A 23,072-nucleotide genomic window follows, 5' to 3' on the forward strand; every position below is an offset into this window, starting at 1 on the left:
TTCTCGACTCATACATGATCTGACGTGCACTTGCACATACACTCATCAAATGTGATCATACTCTAAAGCCCCGCACTGACATCGATTTTTTGACGGTATTAAATTCTATTAGATTAAACACATTATGTTTGTCAAGCTCCGTTTAATCTTATAGAATTCATAAAAAGTCGGCAAAAGATCGAACGTCCAAAATCGATGTGTGTGTAACTGACTTGAGGTATCCTATTATATTAAGCGAGCAATTTCTGTATATATTTATTCATTTATTTGGGTATTTATTTATGTCCAATGGATCTCGAAAATGGCTCCAACAATTTTCACGAAGTTTGAAACATAGTAGGTTTATGATAAAAATTCGATTGCACTAGGTCTCATCCCTGAGAAAACTCGCTGAAGGAAATTGAAAACCATGGAACTGAAGTCCAGAATAGGGATTGCAGCAAAAACGGACCGGTTTGGCTACTACTCAATCATCGGCTAACTTCGTTAACAGTCGGTTGTTTCCGTTGTCAGTTCCCACGTGGACTGTTGTCACGTTGTACTTGTGATGCATGGAAGTTAAATTTAAATTTATAGGTTATCTATCTTCTACTTCTGTTTATACGACAAGCTGAATTGATTTGATGAACTTTAAAATGAATTGACTAAAACTAAAAGTGTTAGGCTTTCCAGCTACTTTTCATTTCATATGAAAAGTTGGTAAAAACGAAGTCTTCCCATAAAGTAAATTCATGTGGCTTTTGTTGGTGGGGAGTCCCTTGTGGGAAGGTCCCACCGCCTAAATATATAATCTAAGCCGTCAATGGGCCTTACGACTGTCATACTTCAGCCGGGACCGACAAAATAACGTGCCCATCCGTTAACACGGGAGTGATCTGGTTAAAAAAACTTTTGGTATTGAGAGGGTTTGAACACGGGATCTCTATGCTGCTACGCAAGCACTCTATCCACTAGACCACGGATCACTCCAGCCTTCCCATTGTAATCCATAATTAACTTATTTTCTTGATCCCAAGACTGGAAATAGGTTTTTCATTATTTCCAACAATAATAAAGTGTTTCGGATGGACACGTTAAGCCGTCGGTCCCGGCTGCCTAAAAAGCAGTCGTTAGGTCATGTCAGAGGCCCTGAAATTGATCAGTTGCGACCTGAAAACTCTGACACCAAACCTGAGCCAGCCAGGTCACTCGATATTATTATTATTTTATTATTATTCCAAGATCTTTATTGGAATCATTCATTGACAAAAAAAAATTGGATAAAAATTACCCATAACAAATTATAATATGTTATGATGATGATTGCGGCAATAACTATTCTTTTTCAAGCTCAAATAATTATCTATTGATGATTGAAGTTTTAAGCACTTCTTAGTCAAATTAAAAATATATTTATTGAAGTTCAAGTTTGATTGAAATCAACGTTTAATTCAACATATTCAGAAAAAAAAAGCATTGGAAAAGGTTCAATCCGAGCGTTATAAGTTCAAAAAACCGTACAGTTTATTTCAGTTGAATTTATCCTTCAGTTCCCTTTCTGTAAGCCTAAAGTGGTTAATGTTAATATTCATGAATTGTTAATAATCGCTAATGTCTAACTTAGACTTGTGAGGGTTTCATCCAGCGTAATTGATTGAATGAAAAATGAGGAAATAGCATTAGAGAAGATATCCCTATAGTGAGGTCCACGTTTTAATGGCAGTGGATGAAGATAGAAGAATAGCGATACCGATTCTCTACATTAATTAATTATATTTCTACACTGTCAAAAACATAATTGGCATCGTTGTGGACCTAGAAAAGGATAGTACCACCGGTTTTGTCGAATGATAAACTAGGATAGCAAAACCAAAGTTGATCAAATACTGTCATTATAACGTGGACCGCACTATAGTGATCTTATACCACTGGTGGGCGGGGCCTATCGTCTACTTTTGAGCTCAGTTTGCCAAGCGTCTGCAGGCTGCCACTTCATTTCCAGGTTTTCTTTCTTCCATGCATTATAGTATCTATGCTGTAATGAGAATCATATGTTTATTTGTTCTACAATCAGCTGTTTACCGACTTGATTTTATGGATGTAAACAGCTGAAATTGAATGACTATGACAAAAAAATTTTGGGGTGGCGCACTCACACAACTTTCCTTGCCGTTATAAAAATTGATCACCTGACGCTAGTGTTCACGCGCATCTCAAGTCTACTATTAAAAGATCTGAGCCAGCTGGTGACAGGACAATAACGCTGGAGACACACGAGATCTGCTATTCTCTTCATAGTGAATGATTTAATAGAATCAACAGTTGCCAACAGTTTGCATTATTGAATAAACACATTTTTTTCGAATTTCAGGCTTATTTTAAATTTTAGGTGGAAATGTCACCGAACATTAATTGTAGAAATTTTTATGCTCAATCTTTTCCACTTGAATTTTTTTGTTTAAATTGTATCTGAAGCCTGATAATTGGGAATCTAAAATCAAACTTTGCATAGATGGGGCGGTGCTCCTGGAATTTTTACAGATATGGGACTTGTGGCAGTTGATAGAGCTTATCGATGACTATTTTAGGTATAACTTTAATCGAAATCGTTGGAGCCGTTTTCGAGAAAATCGCAAAAACCCTGTTTTTGACAACATTTTCGCCATTTTAGCCGCCATCTTGAATTAAATTTGATCGAAATTATTCGTGTCGGATCCTTATAGTAAAAGGACCTTAAGTTCCAAATTTCAAGTCATTCCGTTAATTGGGAGATGAGATATCGTGTACACAGACGCACATACACCTATAAACACACACACACACACACACACACACACACACACACACACACACACACCACACACACACACACACACACACACACAACACACACACACACACACACACACACATACAGACCAATACCCAAAAACCTCACGGAACCTTGAAACGTATAGAAATTTAGAAATTGGGGTACCTTAATTTTTTCCGGAAAGCAATACTTTCCTTACCTATGGTAATAGGGCAAGGTATAGTATATTTCGCACCTAGAGCAGAAAATGAGATTTAGGCCGAGGACTAGAAAAGATTGAGAGCTGGAAAAACATTTTTGCCCGTGGTGCGAACGATATTTTTCGCCACACTACAGGTATTGCTGACAAAATAAATAAAGAATACAAAATAAAGAATACTCGTTAAGCTATCGTACCTATCTCTTGATTTTAGTGGTAGAAGATTTGCAGTCAGGATTTCAGATTCTTTTAAAATTTCACTTGGAATACCACAGTCATCTTCAAGCATTTTTGAAAATTCGGAATGCACTAATCAACAATAAATAATTGAATAAAACTGGTTGCGAAGCGAATTAGTTTGATTCGAAACTGGAACTGAAATCATGGCGACTTCAGCTGATGATGAAAGTGGACACTCGCCCGATCTAGCGGATGACTTATTAACTACTTCCATGAGCGGCTGGAAAGAGACAACTTTCTGGCCTAGACCGGAAAAGAAACCCTTTTCTGACGTCGTCTGCAAACAAGGTCTTTCAGATCTACGTAGGGACTGGAAAACAGCTGCTTTCTGTGCAGTGTGGCGAAAAGTAATATACTTATTTACTTACTAAATCCTGAGAATAGAGAAAGCTGAATGAACAGTGAACTCACGGTACTGTTAATACTAGCGACCAGTTTGCCGTTGAATGAAAAATGAGGAAATAGCTAGCATTAGAGAAGATATCCCTAGTGATCTTCTACCACTGGTGGGCGGGGCCTATCGTCTACTTTTGAGCTCAGTTTGCCAAGCGTCTGCAGGCTGCCACTTCATTTCCAAGTTTTCTTTCTTCCATGCAGTATAGTATGCTGTAATGAGAATCATATGTTTATTTGTTCTACAATCAGCTGTTTACCGACTTGATTTCATGGATGTAAAACAGCTGAAATTGAATGACTATGACAAAAAAATCTGGTGTGGCGCACTCACACAACTTTCTTTGCCGTTATGAAAAAAGATCACCTGACGCTAGTGTTCCCGCGCATCTCAAGTCTACTATTCAAAGATTTGAGCCAGCTGGTGACAGGTAAATAACGCTGGAGAAACACATGAGGTCAGCTATCTCTTCATAGTGAATGATTTAATAGAATCAACAATAATTTGCAATTGAATAATCACTTTTTCTCGAATTTAGAGTCAATTTTCAATTTTAGGTGAGAATGTTACTGAACATCAATTGCAGAGATTTTCATGCTCAATCTACTCCACTTGAATTTTTTTGTTTAAATTGTATCTGAAGCCTGATAATTCAGAATCTAAAATCAAACTTTGCATAGATGGGGCGGTGCTCCTGAAATTTTTACAGATATGGGACTTGTGGCAGTTGATATAGCTTATCAATGACTATTTAAGGTATGAATTTGATCAAAATCGTTGGAGCCGTTTTCGAGAAAATCGCGAAAAACCCTGTTTTTTACAACATTTTCTCAATTTTAGCCGCCATCTTGAATTGCATTTGATCGAAATTGTTCGTGTCGGATCCTTATAGTGAAAGGACCTTAAGTTCCAAATTTCAAGTCATTCCGTTAATTGGGAGATGAGATATCGTGTACACAGACGCACATACACCTATAAACACACACACACACACACACACACACACACATACAGACCAATACCCAAAAACCTCACGGAACCTTGAAACGTATAGAAATTTAGAAATTGGGGTACCTTAATTTTTTTCGGAAAGCAATACTTTCCTTACCTATGGTAATAGGGCAAGGTATAGTATATTTCGCACCTAGAGCAGAAAATGAGATTTAGGCCGAGGACTAGAAAAGATTGAGAGCTGGAAAAACATTTTTGCCCGTGGTGCGAACGATATTTTTCGCCACACTACAGGTATTGCTGACAAAATAAATAAAGAATACTCGTTAAGCTATCGTACCTATCTCTTGATTTTAGTGGTAGAAGATTTGCAGTCAGGATATCAGATTCTTTTAAAATTTCACTTGGAATACCACAGTCATCTTCAAGCATTTTTGAAAATTCGGAATGCACTAATCAACAATAAATAATTGAATAAAACTGGTTGCGAAGCGAATTAGTTTGATTCGAAACTGGAACTGAAATCATGGCGACTTCAGCTGATGATGAAAGTGGACACTCGCCCGATCTAGCGGATGACTTATTAAGTACTTCCATGAGCGGCTGGAAAGAGACAACTTTCTGGCCTAGACCGGAAAAGAAACCCTTTTCTGACGTCGTCTGCAAACAAGGTCTTTCAGATCTACGTAGGGACTGGAAAACAGCTGCTTTCTGTGCAGTGTGGCGAAAAGTAATATACTTATTTACTTACTAAATCCTGAGAATAGAGAAAGCTGAATGAACAGTGAAAGCAGAACTCACGGTACTGTTAATACTAGCGACCAGTTTGCCGTTGAAGGAGACGAGCGAATAGCAGCAACCCTTGGTGTCTTTCTCGGCGACTTGCACCAGCTTGCCGTCGTGGAAGTGGAAGATGACGATGCGCCCCTGCTTGGGCTCGCTCTCCTCGGGGTTGACGAAGGCTGTGCCCACCACGTAGTAGGCGATCGGGTCGTCGCCAAGGCGGGTCGACGTCAGGCTCATTACAGTCTCAGACGGCATCAGCTGGTGGGCGTGCAGCACTGAAATCACACAAACTTATTAGTAAAACATATTCATTGGGTTAAAATAGATATGGGCTATGCCTGTTGTCTTCTTCCAATCATATTACAGATGGTTTTCAATAAACATCTTTCAAAAAAAGCTATCACAACCTCTAAAATCGTTTGGATTTGTATTTTGAAATTAATTAATCTGATAGATCCAAAATTATTGTAGTACATACTTTTTTTGGACTCAAAATAGTGTGTGAATTGAGTTATCATTTACATAACCTCTAGACTGTGTATTCCAAATTAAGGTTTAAAGCAATTTTGGGCGAATGCCTGTTGTTTTTACCTGCATTGTATCTATTGTCTATGAATAAATAAATAAAATGTATTTAGTGAGTGTAGATATTGGATTTAACATCACGACTTTGGGCTCATAACTTAAATGACCGTTTTTAGCTATTGGAGACATAAAAAAGCTCTAGTGCCTAAGATCTATCATAAAATACTTGATCGTGTAAGGGGCCAAAAGATGATGTTCGACCTTCGAGCCTTAATAAATTGTTTTCGCCATTTCGGATTCCATATGGAGGTCGAAGGATATCAGTTTCTGACGAGTTCAGCTGGAGAGCTTGAAATGTTTACTTTCAACCCTAGTGTTCAGAAAAAATGATCTTGAAAAACAGCTGATAGTACCCCATCATGCAAATCTGAATTTGTCAAGCTTTCAGTTCTGGTTTTTGAGTTCAATCTTGTCATGTTTTCAGTTTGTCAAGTTTTCATTGAGTCAAGTTATCATTTCATCAAGTTTCAGTAGGCCTACGTCAAGTTCTCATTTCGTCAAGTTTTCAGCATATCAAGGTCTCAGTACAAGCTCTCAATTTGTCAAGTTTTCAATTCGTCAGTTTTTCAAGTTCTCATTTCGTCAAGTTTTCCAATTTGGCAATTTTTTATTGCGTCAAGTTCTCATTTTGTTAAGTTTTAAATTCTTCAAGTTTTCAGTTTTTCGAGTTCTCATTCAACCAAGTTTTCAATTCGACGATTTTTAATTCATCAAGTTTTCAGTACAAGTTTTTAATTTGTCGTGTTCTCATTTGCCAATTTCTCAGTTTGTCAAGTTACCAGTTCATCCAGCTTCACAGTACGTAAAGTTTTCAGTTCGAACTTGCAACAGTTCCAAGTCGGTTCGAGCTTGAAAATTGCGATCTCGAGCCGGAAAACGTACGATTCCACTATTTATTCATTTTTCATTTATTCATATAATAAGTACATCATCAAAATAATGGGGAGAGAAAAAATAAGGTAACCTTGTGCTATTCCTCTCCCAAATTTAGATAAGGTTACACAATCTGAAATAGGTTAAGTTTTGTTGTTCACTTCAAAAAAATTTCAGTCCTCAATAGTATCTTACGTCACATGGACGGGAAAGAGCCTTTTGCAGGCGAGAATGATATTTCTAGTCGAGGCGTCAGCCGAGACTAGAATTTAATTCGAACGCTGCAAAAGACATTCACGTGCAAGTAACATACACTATTCATAATAATCTAAAGAGGAATAATTGAGAAATAGAAAACATTACTTGCTTGTGCTGACGTTACTACATGCATTCTATAAACATAATCTGGTTTAAAAATTCTGAATCGGGAATTTTGTGGAAATTGACAAAACTACCACCTGGAGCGATGAAGGTGTTTTTTTGTAGCAGTTTTGTTGTTCCTATTTCGGAACTAGGAAACATACTCGACTGTAAAGAAAACATATGGTTTCATTATAGTAAAGTATGCTGTGATGAGAATCATATGTTTATTTGTTCTGCAAACAGCTGTTTACCGGATTGATTTCATGCATGGAAAACAGCTGAAAATGGATGACTATGACAAAAATATGTTGAGAGTATGTTTAATATTAACCTACCTTCGAAGGTGTGTTGATCGATGATCAGCAGGTTGTGCACCTCCACCTCGAGGCCATACTCGTGAGTGGTGGGGGCCGCCAGAGAGCCAGGCTTGATGACCGACGACTGCCCTGAGGTGCTCGTACTCTGCACCTGGGTGCTGGCACTCGGTCTGATCGGACTCGAGCCAACCGACTCCTGCTGGTCTATCCGCATTGTTATCACGCCAAATGTCTGCCAATCACATCACCACATTCAAATCAATCACAAAACATAAAAATGTTTCACATTTTTACTTTCCTTGCCCTATTACCATAGGTAAGGAAAGTATTTAAGGTACCCTAATTTCATATTTTCTATACGTTTCAAGGTCCCCTGAGTTCAAAAACATGATTTTTGGGTGTTGGTCTGTGTGTGTGTGTGTGTGTGTGTGTGTGTGTGTGTGTGTGTGTGTGTGTGTGTGTGTGTGTGTGTCTGTGAACACGATAACTCCATTCCTAATTAACCGATTGACTTGAAATTCTAAACTTAAGGTCCATATACCATGAGGATCCGACAATAAGAAATTCAATTCAAAATGGCGGATAATGGCTAAAAAACCATGCTTTTCAAGGTTTTCTCGAAAACGGCTCTAACGATTTTGAATGGAAAAGACTAAGAAATTGTCAAAAACCACAGATTTATTGATACTTAAAAAGACCGGTTTCGGTTATTACACCATTGTCAATCTCTGATAAACTCTATTGAAGATAATGTTCCTTTCTGCTACTCCATACTTGAGTTTCAATTTAAAATATAACTTCACTTGTTCAGCTTGACTTGCTACTTTCACTTTTTGTGTAGTTGAGAAGTTTATATTGTGGTAATTATTCATATTGAATGAAAAAGACTAAGAAATTGTCAAAAACCACAGATTTATTGATACTTAGAAAGACCGGTTTCGGTTATTACACCATTGTCAATCTCTGATAAACATGCCCTGAAAATCTAACGATTTTCTTCAAATTTATACCCTAGATAGCTATTTACAAGCCCTATCAACTGACATGAGTCTCATTTCTGGGGAAAATTGCAGGAGCTCCGTAATATTCTTGAGAAAAATGAATTTCGTTAAATTTCTATCACGATTTTCTAAAAAATGACTTGACAGAATTTTTCAAATTCATACCCTGTATAGTTATTCATCAGCTCTATTAACTGGCATGAGTCTCCTTCCTGAGAAACTAACAGGGGGTCCACCCCATCCTTGAGAAATCGACTTTGTAACCTCCTTCTTGTGCGTGAGGTAGGTGGGTTTATTCAAAAGAACACATAGTCGATAATTTATTTGTAGAAAAGCTGTTTTGACAACTTTAAAAAAAATCATCAAATTTCACAATTTACACAAAGGAAAATGTACTCTGAAAACAATATTAATTATACAATAGTATAATCGTAGTTTTAAATATTTAGCCGCCAATCGGCAATATGTTATTCCCCTAAATTATTCTCGTTTAAGAATGAGGCTTATAGATCAATGAGCAAGGAAAGTTGTGTGAGTATACCACACCAGATTTTTTTCGTACTTGAAACAACCACCTCTAAAGGAGATCCTAAACCGGATTGACACCACACCAATCACAACATTCAAATCAGCCAAATGTCTGCTACAAATCACAACATTGTGGCTTGAAAATGGTTCAAAGAATAGAGCCAATGGTTTTTCACTAAATGAGAATAAAACACAACAAAATATTTTTAGCTTGAAGAGTTTACGTATGGAGAGCCGTTTGGGTAGTGTCAAGATGTTTTTATTGACAGCATACTGTCATGGGAACCACACATTAAATCTGTGGCTTGGTGCAAAAACTATAAATGTCATTTTTTTTAAAATGAGTTTAATACACTATAATACATCACTAATATCGATTATTTTCAGTTCCAGAAGTGCCAATGTCAAAGCAATAAAAAGTTATAACATTTATACTACCAATGTCATGATTGACATCTTTCTCATTTTTCATGATTGACAGTTTTCTCAGAATTCGAAAACTACCAATGAAGACATAGGTTTATAGATTGTCATTCATACTCCGTTCCAGAACTAACAATGTCGACTTCTGCACTTCTAGCACTCGAATTTCCGTATCGAAATGCCGTAGTTTGAAAATGCAAGGTGAACTTTCAAGCTGATTTGTGAGAAAGTTGATATTTTGACATTCTTGCACCAAGTCACAGAAATATGTTACTTATCAATTCACATTGAAATATAAAATTCAAAGGCAATCTTTGAATTAGCTTTCTTGAAAATTTTTAGGTTATGACACAGTCTTAAAATAAGGATAGCTTTTTACGCATAATTCTGATAGAACTTTATTTTAAAATAGACTCTTCAATGTTATGTTTGTTTCCATTACCAACTGCTTGTTAATAATCACTTTTGAACAACTAAATTACGACATAGCAGTCATGTATTTACAAATAAAAGCTATTAGCTTCTATTCACATACTTGAATCGTAACTTTGACCACTTTAACTGACTACAATTTTTCAATGCCTTAACATGACTATTTTACCTCTCGATCCAACTCATCATACTAATGAATCAGACACATTCATTAACCTTCTCATTGTTAGTGATCCTAACGAGGTTGTTCAAACGCAAAGGTTGTGGAGCGCTTTCGGTCACTAGGCCCTTCATCAACACTGGTTGACACTTCCGTTGTGGTATACATGGTTAGTAAGCAGCGTGGGTTGTGGGGATTTTTGAATGGTTGGCGGGAATGTTTGAATTTGTAGGATATGGGAGTGGGAGGTTGAAGAGGCTGTGGGATTTGAAGTTTGTTTGTTCATTAAAGATGTTGTGGGGGTCTCTTTTTATATGTTTATAGATTTCAAATTGTTCCAAGGTGTTTAGTTCAGGCCCTTTTTTATGTGTAACATTTTTAAATTTGTGGCTATGTCTGTGTAGGTGTGATGTGTGATGTGGGTGGCAAATGCTGATTCGGGGTTGTTTATGTGTTCTTTGAATCGTTTTTCAAATGAACGACCGCTCTGTCCCAGGTAGTATTTTTGGCAATTGAAAATATTTAATTTAAAATAGACTTGCAAACTATAAATTATGTACTAATCAAAATAATTTGCGTATTCCAAAACATTTATTTGGCTATTCATCTACTCCAAAACAATAATTGAGATGTGTTTGCTCAGTTTAAGTCAAGAACTTAAGTCTAAAACCTACCTCAGTCAAGGGTTTGAAATCGCGCTGTTTCAAGTTCTGGACTCAATGTTTTTTTATAAATCCTTGACTCGGAAAGAGGCGAGAATCTAATTCTAGTCTTAGACTTATAAGCCCTTCACTCAGAAAGCAAAGTTAGAAACTCCAGTGTCTAAAGTGATCTCTAAACTCCAGGGTCTATTTGAGTCCTCGACTACGTTAACGCTCTGACTCGGAAAGCCAATTTTCTGACTCCAGAGTTTAAAGCCAGTTAAAGTCTATAATTTAGCTAAATCCCGAGCTCGGAAACCAGCCCTTAATGTTTTCCGATATAATATAATTATATTTTATTATAATACTCTAATAATATAGTATACTACAAGCACAGAAAGTTAGTGTTAACGGTATGAGGATAGTTTCCCGGGCGAGGCTTGCAGAGCCCGGGAATATGTTATCCGAATACCGTAAACACCTTTCTGAGAGAGTCGCGTACAATATTTTTCGCCACACTACAGGTATAGCTGACGCCAAAAAGTTAGGCGGTTTCGTGGATCTCTTGTGCGTTCCAACAGCTGATGTTGTCAAGTAGAGTTGTCATCTAGCTTGGCTTAGGTGATGATTTTTAAATCAAAAGAGAATAAATAGATGCATTGCATCAGCTGTGAGTAGGTTACACCATGTGACCCACGAAGCCGCCTAACTTTCTGGCATCAGCTATATAAGAATAATAAATTGAATAAGAATGTTTTATGAGGGGGGGGGGAACTTTGATGTCTCATATCTCAAGAACCAGACGTCGTAGGGTACTCAAAGTGGGGTGGAAATTTCCGATCTCACCCTCCTGAACACAATGCACCATATGGCACAGTTGTCCAAACACATTTTCAAAAATTTTCAAAAAGTGGCCGGAAAGGGAACTCTTTCCGGCCTTAGCCGGAAAGGAACCTGTTCTGACGTCAGACGAGAGTCGTCTGCAAACAATGTCTTTCAGATCTACGTAGGAACTGGAAAACAGCTGCTTTCTGTGCAGTGTGGCGAAAATAATTTTATCAAATTGGAAAAAATCTTTTGAGATTTCATTTCCAACATTTTTCTATCAAACGTTCGAGGGTTTTCATCACTTAGATAACTGGAAAAAACTTGAAACTCCTCAATTGAGCAACTCAATAATACAAATACATTTAAAGGTTGTGAATTTAAAAATCTTTACCTGTGTAGATTCTTGATACGCGATGCGTCTAGGTGTTTCCCCGAGAGGAACTGTTCTGATATGTAACTTCTGTATCTCATCCATGGTCCCTATTGTCACAGCACTATCTGATGCTATTGCCAAGCTGTGGACAAATTCATGAATATTAATTATTAATTTCTTAAACTTTTCTTGATTACTGAAAACTTATCATGACTTCATCGATAAATCATGTACGGTATTGATGTGTTTTAGCATTAAAAACAAATTTTAAAACAACTAAAAACAAATTTACCTCTCAAATTTCACTCGATAGGTGTACTACTAGCCTGAACAGTAAGCAAGAACAAACGGTAGACAGTTGACGAATTTCCACGAGTAATAATTATTATATTAGTTATAATTAATAAATAATTATTATTACTGATCAAGATAGAATCAATTAGCCTACTTATGTGATTACTGTGGGGAATTAATTATCCTTCCTTATTCGTACAACATTGGATTCATAGATAAACGGAGAAATATTCAGCATCATAAAGCAAAAAAATAGATCCACTATAACCAATATTATTAGTTATTAACAATAACTATTAGCATAGCCACCTCGAATACAAGGCCCCGGCCTACGATATTGCAACGTTGCAGTGTAGGCCTAGAATCTAATACATGATTGGTGAAAACGATTTTAAAATATACCAGCTGATCTTCTTCACGAATCATGTATTAAATTCTAGGCCTACGCTGCGACGTTGCAATATCGTAGCCGGGGCCTTGTATTAGAGGTGGCTATGCTATTAGGCATTGGGTATTTTTTATCATTGATTCATCATAATATTCAAGACCATTCATCGATTACATTTGCTTGAATAAAATATAATATTCTTTTCTAATAAAATATAATATTCTTTCTGGAGACTCTTGAAAGAGTATAGGAAATCGTCAAGAGAGCTGAATCATGAATTCAATTTTTTTTACTCACTGTAGTACTGCTAAGTAAATAGTTTCAAGCTATTAAATGACAAAAATTTCAAAATGTTTGCTTAAATTGAAAAAAAAACAGATTCAAGCAAAATTGCTAAGTTTATAATCAAAATTTTAATGCAAACTTAGTTTTTAATTCAATCCAACAATCTTTGGATCCATCCACCGACTATACCAATGCGATAAATGATTTAATCTTTTACATCTACTTAAAACTACTGTACATAATAAAATCGCTCAAATTTCAAGATTGCTATTGCAATTCATTGCTTTACAATAACAGCTTTAGTAATTTCATGGAAAAAATTGTAATGTGAAATACGTGCGCAAAGTTCGTTTGCTGCACTCAAGAAACCATTCCGCCCTCGCCTTAAACGTTTCTTTCGGTGCAGCAAACTGTCACTTTGCGCACTAGTTGCACAAATAACTATTTCCTACAGATACCTTGAAAAGTGACCATTTCTGCGCTGATTGCCGGCCGCAAAGAATCATTTTTCCACACTAGTGCGCAAAGTGAGTACTTTGCGTACTCCAGATTTGCAGCACGACAACGCAAAATAGTTAGTAGGTTATATGGAGCACCAGTGCAGCAAAATCAAAATTAAGTTGGTAATACTCATAGTGAGGCCCACGTTATAATGGCAGTGGAGAACAGCGTTGCCTAGCCATTATGTGCCTTGATTATAGTCATTTCAATGCTTACATAAGATAAACCCCCTTCAAGCAGTCAGATAAATTTTAAATTGAATTACTAATATAATTCAATTATATATCATAAAAATAAAATATCTGAAATGAAAGATTCACCGAGAGTTGAAAGTAGTGATAAAAAATATTTAAAAGACTCATGTAATTTGAAAATAATACATCAGAATATTGATGGAATTATTAGTAAGGTGAACCTTTTGGACACGCTAGTGGAAGATGAACAACTTGATATTCTTATTTTGTCTGAGCATGGTTTGAAAGACTTTGAAATTAGTTCTCTGACAATAAATGATATGTTTTTAGTATGTAGTTATAACAGAGTTAATATGAGGAAAGGAGGTGTAGCGATATATGCAAGTCTTGAATTTTTAGATGTCATTAATTGCAAGTTTACAATTGTGAATACTGCTGATTTATGTAATATTCGAGATATTGAAATGTGTGGCTTTGGTTTAAGATTGGTGGACATTCCTAGACTATTGTGGCTTGTATAGATCCCAAGCGGTGACATTAGTGTATTTTTTAAAGGGCTTGAAATGTTATTGATCGGATATGTAGTCATGCTCATGATAAAGTTATTGTTGCTGGCGATTATAATATAAATGTACTAAATAGTTCTCTGAACATAGGAACTTGATTAATATTCTAAACCAATTTGATTTGCATTATACCATTAAAGAGCCCACAAGAATTTCTGGAGTAAGTAGGACAGCCATTGACAATATTATTACTAATATTGAAGTAGAATCTTATGCTGTACATATTCTTCACACACTGTTATCAGATCATACTGCACAGGTTTTTCATACGCAATACGCTCATATTTTCAAGAGATCCCAGACTAATCAGATACTATTTAACACTCCAATCCATAATTTCTCACAAGGGAATGTAATAAAACTTAAAAAATCTCTCGGTGATGAATCATGGACATTAGTTTCCATGCGCGGTTCCATGAAACTTTACTCAATCACTTGAAAATAAACTGCCCTTTAAAACGTCAACGTAAAAAGACTCAGAAGAAAAAGAAATTTAGAGGTGAATGGATCACGGATGAAATTGTGCAAATAAGAAATCTTCTAAAACTAGCTAAACACAATATTAATAATGGTGTAAGTATCAAAGAGGAGCCATTAAAACGTATTCAAAAAATGTATGATAATAAAGTTTTGTTCAAGCAAAAAGCAATATATAAGTAATTAATTTTGAATCTTAAAATAAATCAAAAACAAGCTGGAAGATCATAAATGAATTAAGAGGTAGGAAAAAACCTTTACGGCCAATATAGAACTAGAAGAAGATGGGAAAGTTATAACAGATTCTAAGCAGGTAGCTGATACATTTAATAATTTCTTCATATCAATGGCACCCACTATCAATGTTCCAAAATCAAATCTACGAATTAATGACGCCCCCTCTATAAATAAATCAAATTGTAGAAATAGCCTATTCTTCTTTCCAACATGTAGTAACTGGGAAACCTCCAGAAACCCTTGTAGGCCCTGTCCAAAGCGCCAGAATTCTCATTCTTCCCTGTCTATACATACTCGAGGCTGCACTACATGGATTTAAACATAGAACTTCCTGGGCTAGAGGATCGGACATTCATAGCTACAACACGAGGTCTAGGAATGCTCTAAGACTGGATGTACATAGAACTTCGTTTTCCAAAGTAGTCCTGATCACATGAGCAGAAAAATATTGAACTCTCTCCCACCTATATTATCTTACAATGAATCCAAAGTTTTGTTTAAGAATAAATTGAAGAACTGGCTAATAGAAAGGTGTTTTTACAGTGTGGTGGAACTTTTTGATCAGAGAGGTGCTTAAAATGTTATTTGCGATTATTTACGATGGTATTCACATAATATGTATAAATGTATTTATTACGTTATCTACATTTAAATTTGTAAATTCTCATGAAATTGAAATGTTATAAGTCTATTATGTATGACGACTGTGAAACATATTGATACAATAGTAAATGCAGAGAATAAACTATTCTATTTATTCTATAGTAGAGAAATACTCGAAATAATAAGAAGTCTCAAATCAAAAAATAGCGTTGGATTTGATAATATCCCGGTGGATGTAATTAAGGAATGTAGTAATGAAATAGTTGAACACTAGTTTCATAATATAATGCCTTAGAAAATGGAATATTCCAGATCTACTAAAAATGCCAAGGTTAAACCATGTTCAAGCAGGGTGTGCAAACAGATGTGAATAACTATAGGTCCATTTTATTTTGCCAGCTCTATCCAAAGTGTTTGAGAAAATAATTTATAACAGAATAAGGATTATCTAGAGCGATTTGACTAATCTCGTCCTGTCAAAATGGTTTGGTGAGAGGCAAATTAACAATAACTGCGGCTATACCTTATTGAATGTGTTATTGATCAGGTTGATAATGGCAACTTTTTATTGGGTACACTTTTGGATTTGTCCAAAGCGTTGACAGTGTTGACGTTGATATACTATCAGTAGGATCTCAGAGGTAGGAATTAGAGGAATCGGTTGTAGTTAATCAAGTCTATTTGACAAATCGATTTCAATTTGTTGCTATTGACTCTCAATCCCAGGTAGCTGATCAATGCGACTGAGTCTTACAAGAGGTGTGCCGCGAGGATCCATTCGGGGTCATTGCTTTTTATTCTTTATCAAATGATTTGCAATCGTCAGTCCAGTAGAGGTGGTATCACATTATACGCTGATGATACAACAATAATGTTCAACAACAACAGCCTCAATGAAATGGAGGTGGAAGCAAATCTACAAACAAATTCTGTTGTACAATATTATAATAAATCATTATTGTCAGTGAACCCTAAAAAAAGTAAGTGCCTTCAATTTGTTTCAAACATTATGTATTTGACCAGTAATTAGCATTGGTGACTCTATTGTGGAGAATGTGACAGAGGCGAGTCTGTTGGGAAGATTGTGGAAAGGATCTCTCATGGAATGCCCATACTGACAGACTGGCGAACAGAATCAGTAGCAGTTTATTTGTTCTGCGAAACATAGTCAAGTGTGTGCCCCTGAGACAGGAAAAACGTTATATTTCGCACTCATCATTCACATATGCATATGGAATTGAGCTCTGGGGTAACACGTCTCTGCAGAACATAAATAAGATATTCATTCTGCAAAAGCGGGCTATTAGGTGTTTAGTGAGATTGGGGTTCAATCATCCTTGTCGAGATTATTTTAAACGCTGTGCATACTCACTGTACCTTGTATTTTCATTTTTAAAACTTTATTATATGTGATTAAGAATATGGGCAGTTTTAACGACCAATGCACAGGTACATTCACACTTCACAAGAAACAGGAACAACTTTATCGTTCAGCCTCACAGGCTAACTCTTTTTGAGAAAAAAACTAGCTACATAGAGACAAAATTTCTAAACAAGTTGCCTGGTAATATAGATTTTAAGAGCATGACTTTCAAAAAGATCTTCATAAGTTCCTTGTTGAAAAAAGTTTTTATAATGTGAATGAATTTTTATGTGACAATTATGTGTAATATCATATAGGCTATATATATATTTTTATTATGTTAAATATTTTTTTTTTGTTAAATATTGAAGAGATTTTCTTTGTACATGACAATGTTCAATTGTATAGTTGTGATTCATAATGACTGTACTGTATTGAACAAATAAAAATTATTATTATTATAATTATTATTATTAATTATTATTATTCAATTTTAAATAAATTAAGGTTTTCATTAATAATAAAATTACACAGAAAACATTTGATGGATTTCAGGGAATTTTACCCATAATTACCCACTTTTCATATTCAATGGTAACTGTAGAAAAAAAGGAAAAATTTTATGTGAAATACGTGCGCAAAGTTCGTTTGCTGCACTCAAGAAACCATCATTCCGCACTCGCCTACGGCTCGTGCGTAAACGTTTCTTTCGGTGCAGCAAACTGTCACTTTGCGCACTAGTTGCACAAATAACTATTTCTAATATAATTTTCTTTCTGGAGACTCTTGAAAGAGTATAGGAAATCGTCACAAAAATTTCATAATGCTTAAATTAAAAAAAAAAAACAGATTCAAGCAAAATTGCTAAGTTTATAACCAAAATTTTAATGCAAACTTAGTTTTTAATTGAATCCAACAATCTTTGGATCCATCCACCGACTATACCAAATGCGATAAATGATTTAATCTTTTACATCTACTTAAAACTACTGTGTATAATTTATAATGAAATAGCTTTCAAGAGGGTTGCTATTGCAATTCATTGCTTTACAATAACAGCTTTAGCATGGAAAAAATTTAAATGTGTATTTGTGTTTAAAAATAAGTTTTCTGAATTTCAAACTTTATAAAATAAAAACTCATGAAGTGGAAGTTCAAATTTTAAGTGAGAAAACATGAATATATAACCTATGAACTTGAGTGTTGATAGGAAATGACATTGGGTAATACGGCGAGGCAGAACATCCGAAAGGATCTCTCTGCCGATAAAAGCCTTAAGAATAAATAAAAAAAATAAGCTTTAGTAATGAAGTTAATGATTGAATAATTTTACTAACTTTTCCAATAACTTGAATAGTTTCTCACCTGTCTGGGTAAGCCTCAGCATTCAACGAGCACATATTGTTGACTTCCTTCAGGTTTACATTGGAAAACAGAAGTTTTTGATTTGAAGAGTATATAACAGTGGGCTGGTCTGAGCAGGCGAACACATTCATTGTATAATGCGTTTTGAACGTCTTCAAAACAGTCGGTTGTGTTCCAATCGTTACCTTTAAACATAATATTACAACACATTAAATATTGAGTAATTCAATGGGCCATATGAATAAAGTTGAGCATTTGCTTATTACTTCTAAAATATGGAGCATTTGCTTCATTTTCTATGGATAAACGTGAGCAAAACCTTTTGCTCATGCTCATCAAAAAAATAGTTTGAGCATTTGCTCAAGAGTAAAAGCTTATACTCAAAACTGTATGAATAAACTAGAGCATTTGCTCAACTTTTGAAGCAAATGCTTCAAAAAAGGTAAGTCTAGTCTAGAGCAGCTTATCACCTTTTGTTCATAGTAAAATGGCTCAACTAATTCGTATGAGGAAGAAGAAACTATACCAGATACGATCACAACCAATAGTTGAGAACTATAAAACTCTTTTTAGATTCAACCATGATATATATCACCATTATCCCTACAAAAGAATAAATACAAAATATACCTATAAAGATAGCCATCACAAAATAGGAAATAGGCATTTAAGAAGATGAGAGTGTAGATGATTATAAGAAGGCTATTGATATTATAAGAATATGCTGAAGATTATTATAGAGATGACATTTTTTCACGCTATTATTTAAAAATACTAAACTCAACTAACCTAAAACTATTCATAAATAGAAAACAGAGCAGTCGACACAACACAAGCAGTGCACCCTACTTGCATATTTAGCGTTTCCGTGAGCTATAAAAACAAAGTAAGGCTACAAAAGCGAATCAGCTGATGAAAAATCTTTAAAATACGAGAGCATTTGCTCCAGAGTGCAAGGAGCATAAGGTAAGAGTATAAGGTAAAGCTTATTCATATAAAAATGAGCAAATGCTTTTGCTTCTACCTTTTGCTCAACCTTATGCTCCATGCTCTTGCTCATGAACATTTGCTCTGGTTTTATTCATATAGGCCAATGTTTCAAGATAAAACTAAACAAGATTTTGCAGCATAAGTGCTACATTCTTTTTATTACTCACTTTTTACTTTCCTTTTACCATAGGTAAGGAAAGTATTGCCTATATTTGAGTTACAAACCCTCATTATCTTAAAAACTAAAACTTCAATCAGCCGCAATTTTGGATACCTACAAATGTCATAGAACATTGTTATCGATGCCATCTTTCTTGCTTCAAAAATGCATTCCAATTGGTGTACCACATAATAGGTGTTTACATTCAAAATATTCGAGTTACAATCCCTAAAACACCCCCTTATGAGGGGTTGAAATTCAGTTGTACGTCAAAAGGTAGAGTATTCGATCAATAGCTTATCCTGAAAGTTACAGTATTATATCTAAAACAGTCTCCAATTTATTGAAGGGTTCCCATACATATAAATCACTCTGTATAAGATAATATCGGGGACCGAGCATAAAACATTTATCACGAAAGAAGAAATTATAATAACATTCATAGTTCATACAAAAATGTTCTATCTAATCACAGTAAATTGGGATTAATTCCCAGAGAAATGCAAAATTTTCCCTCACAAAGGCCCGGTTGCACAAAAGCCGGTTAAATTTTAATCCTGATTAATTTCACGTGAACCAAATCAGAGAAGACCATTCAAAAAGATGGATCTACTGGAATTAATCAGGATTGAAAATAATCCGGCTTTTTTGCAACCGGCACTAAGTACCTGATTAAATTATTACAAAAGTTCGTTAACAGCTGAGTCATAATTTTTACACAGTCCCACACACATGAACTCGCTCACTCACTTCCATCATCAACAGACGACGATATAATGATTATCAGCTGTTTTTCCAAGGATGAATAATAATTATCCTTTTAATGTCCTTCACCGAGTTTTCCCAAGGATGAGATCTAGTGCAATCGAATTTTTATATTATAAACCTACTATGTTCTGAATTTTGTGAGAATCGTTAGAGCCGTTTTCGAGATCCGGTGAAATACAAACATACTAGTAGTTCTGTGAACAGTAGACCTTGCGCAGTTATAAACCACAGCCTCCTCTGTCCATACTGCCCATCAGAGTAAATTCTGTCCTGTCCTGTCGTGTCGGCGAGATATCGGTGTGAAAACGACTAATGGTTATTAAAATGGCATCAAAAGATAATCTCCTTCTAGACATACTGGCAACAGGTCAGCCCTAGTTAAAAGCAGAGAAATGTCAAAAGAGAATACTATGTTACTTTTAGTTATTGAATTGCATGCGTCATTGCGCGCATGCAATTAATAATCCACACGACAGCTGATTTATGATGAATAATTAATTACATAGTCTGATTTTTACGGTAATATTGGCGTTCGAAGAAGACTCCTTTTTCTTTCGTATTATCCTTAAAATTCAAAATTTCGAAAAACTTTAAATATATATAAGTCGACGCGACATGTTTTCAAGTACTTGTATACCAAATTAATCCAAATCGGACAATAACTGCGACTGTAACTGCGGTACAAACAAACAGACAAAAGCCGATCGAGTCGAAACTAAGACCTCAGCTTCGTTTCGGTCAATAAACAACTAAACATCCAAACATCTAAACAAATAAACAGAAATTGCTCGTTTAATAGTATAGGATTGTAGTATGAGTAGGCCTACTAACCTTCTTTTTATCAGTCAATTGTCCAGTGGTTTTGTTGAGACAGAAATAGAACATACTGCCATCACCCAATGCACATAACAGGTAGCATTTTCCATCAAAAGCAGCCATCAAAATTGATCGGGGAATTATCTCTGTAAAATTCATACATTTTTTAATATTAAATGTGCATTACATATACAGAGTGTCCCAGATAAGGTGTAAACCCCGGCTACCATAGATTCTACATGCAATTTGCAACAAAAAATGTTCAGTAAAATTTTCTCCTATCGACCTTCGTTTTCGAGATATATCGATTTTTCGATATTTTCCAAGTAGACGTACTTCCAGTCATTAAATCGTCAATATCTCAAGAACCATTGGTCTTAAGTGAATTTTAAGGACATCGTTGAAAAGAGGACAAAATTTCACATTGATTTGAGGTATAAAACATGCCAAAGTCGATTATTGAGTAGTATTTTTTAGCGGTCAAAGTTGAAAAGGAGTGATTTTTGAAGTTTTTTTGAAAACTTCAGACACATTTTTCACGATTTTTTTTCCAGGGTAGGAAATAATTTTAATAGCGCAAAAACTTCCTTTTTTTATTATCTTTCGAATGAGACCAAATACAGGTGTCTAGCTCAAATCCACGAATCAGAATTTCAGTTTAAATTCGATTTTTTAATTAAAAACGAGACTTATCTTGTTTGAGTGTGAATTCTTGAGATATTGTCGATTTAATGACTGGAAGTACGTCTACTTAAAAATATCGAAAAATCGATATATCTCGAAAACGAAGGTCGATAGGAGAAAATTTTACTGAACATTTTTTGTTGCAAATTGCATGTAGAATCTATGGTAGCCGGGGTTTACACCTTATCTGGGACACCCTGTATTTGTATACGAAGATAATCTCAAGGTCACTTCACACCTAGCATAGCTAGAAATACGTCTTCGGAAGCCTTAGCCGACGAATCTTCTGATGTTAATCAATCTGTTCATTTCACACCAGCGTAGCGTCGATTCAACATTGGGAGATAGGACGACTACATCTTTCAAAGAAGTATTTCTAGCTACGCTACGCTAGGTGTGAAGCGACCTTAAAGCCTAGTTTTCACTAGTAGCCTGGAGTTAGTGGTCGAGTAACTGGCATACTAACTCTACCGAGCTAACTCTACTCTACTTACTTGGTCGAGTAACTGTTTTCACTACAATATTGAGAATAGTAGGTAAAGTGTGTTATCTAATGAACAAAACTAACCTTAACCCTACAGAGACACACTTACTTTATGCTTAAACAGTAGACACACTGGGGTGTTGAACACCCCAATTTAATTTTGCATTTTTCTTTGGAAAATATGAAGAAAACAAGTACTTAGCACATACTTCATCATTTCTTATCATTTTTGTTCCAAGTGAATACAGAAATCGAAAGTAAAGCACTGCTTATCAATATAGCTATTATTTATATTAATAAACAATGTTTTTGTGATTTTTCTGGCTTCAAATTTATCAAGTTTTTTAATATTTTTCAATTTATTAATGCATTTTCAAGTGTAATAATAATTTGTCTCATCTTTCTGATCAACCGAGATACAAAATTTTTAGTATAATGCTTATTTGGACTGTAAATTTTTGTGATCTTTATAAAAGTGTTTTCATAACCTCATTTGGACTATTTTTATCAAAATTAGGGAGAGGAACAGTTTTGGGTTTATCCTGTTGATTCTCTCCCAATCATTAATTTGATGTTGTGATTAAGGAATGTAATAAATGTAAATGTAAATATTTATACTAATTTTAGAAGTACGTATGTTCCGCCTAAGTGTTGGAGCTCCTAATCCGGTTTGAACGAATGATCATTGCCAATGACAACAACTTCATCAAAAACTCACGTCTCTTCATTTTATTGTTTCGAATCTCAAGTTGTAGAGAATCATAGCATTTATTCCAATCTGATCCATCATCCCATATTACATTCGTAGTGACAATATAAGTAAATCTTTGTATAATAAAAGTGTTTGATAAAAGTTCAACGTAAAAGAAACTCTGGGGTGTTAGACACCCCAAACGAAGAACGAGATGAGCTAGTGACCTTGTAGAATGCTATTACTGACTGGAAGTTGTGGAGAGTAGTTGACAATACTACAAACCTAATTTAGACTGGGCAAAAATTCCCATCTGTTTGA

General features: G+C 35.2%; 1 protein-coding gene across 1 annotated transcript in view; it reads right to left on the reverse strand.

The window, feature by feature from the left end:
• Positions 1-23,072, reverse strand: part of LOC111052867 (DNA damage-binding protein 1) — a 94,739-nt gene that overhangs the window by 23,188 nt on the left and 48,479 nt on the right. The window contains 5 exon segments of the mRNA XM_039426549.1: positions 5,377-5,636; positions 7,518-7,731; positions 11,904-12,027; positions 18,159-18,343; positions 20,908-21,038. Coding sequence (XP_039282483.1) covers positions 5,377-5,636; positions 7,518-7,731; positions 11,904-12,027; positions 18,159-18,343; positions 20,908-21,038 — 914 coding nt within the window.

The sequence above is a fragment of the Nilaparvata lugens genome, chromosome 4 (genome assembly GCF_014356525.2).
Source record: "Nilaparvata lugens isolate BPH chromosome 4, ASM1435652v1, whole genome shotgun sequence".
NCBI lineage: Eukaryota > Metazoa > Arthropoda > Insecta > Hemiptera > Delphacidae > Nilaparvata > Nilaparvata lugens.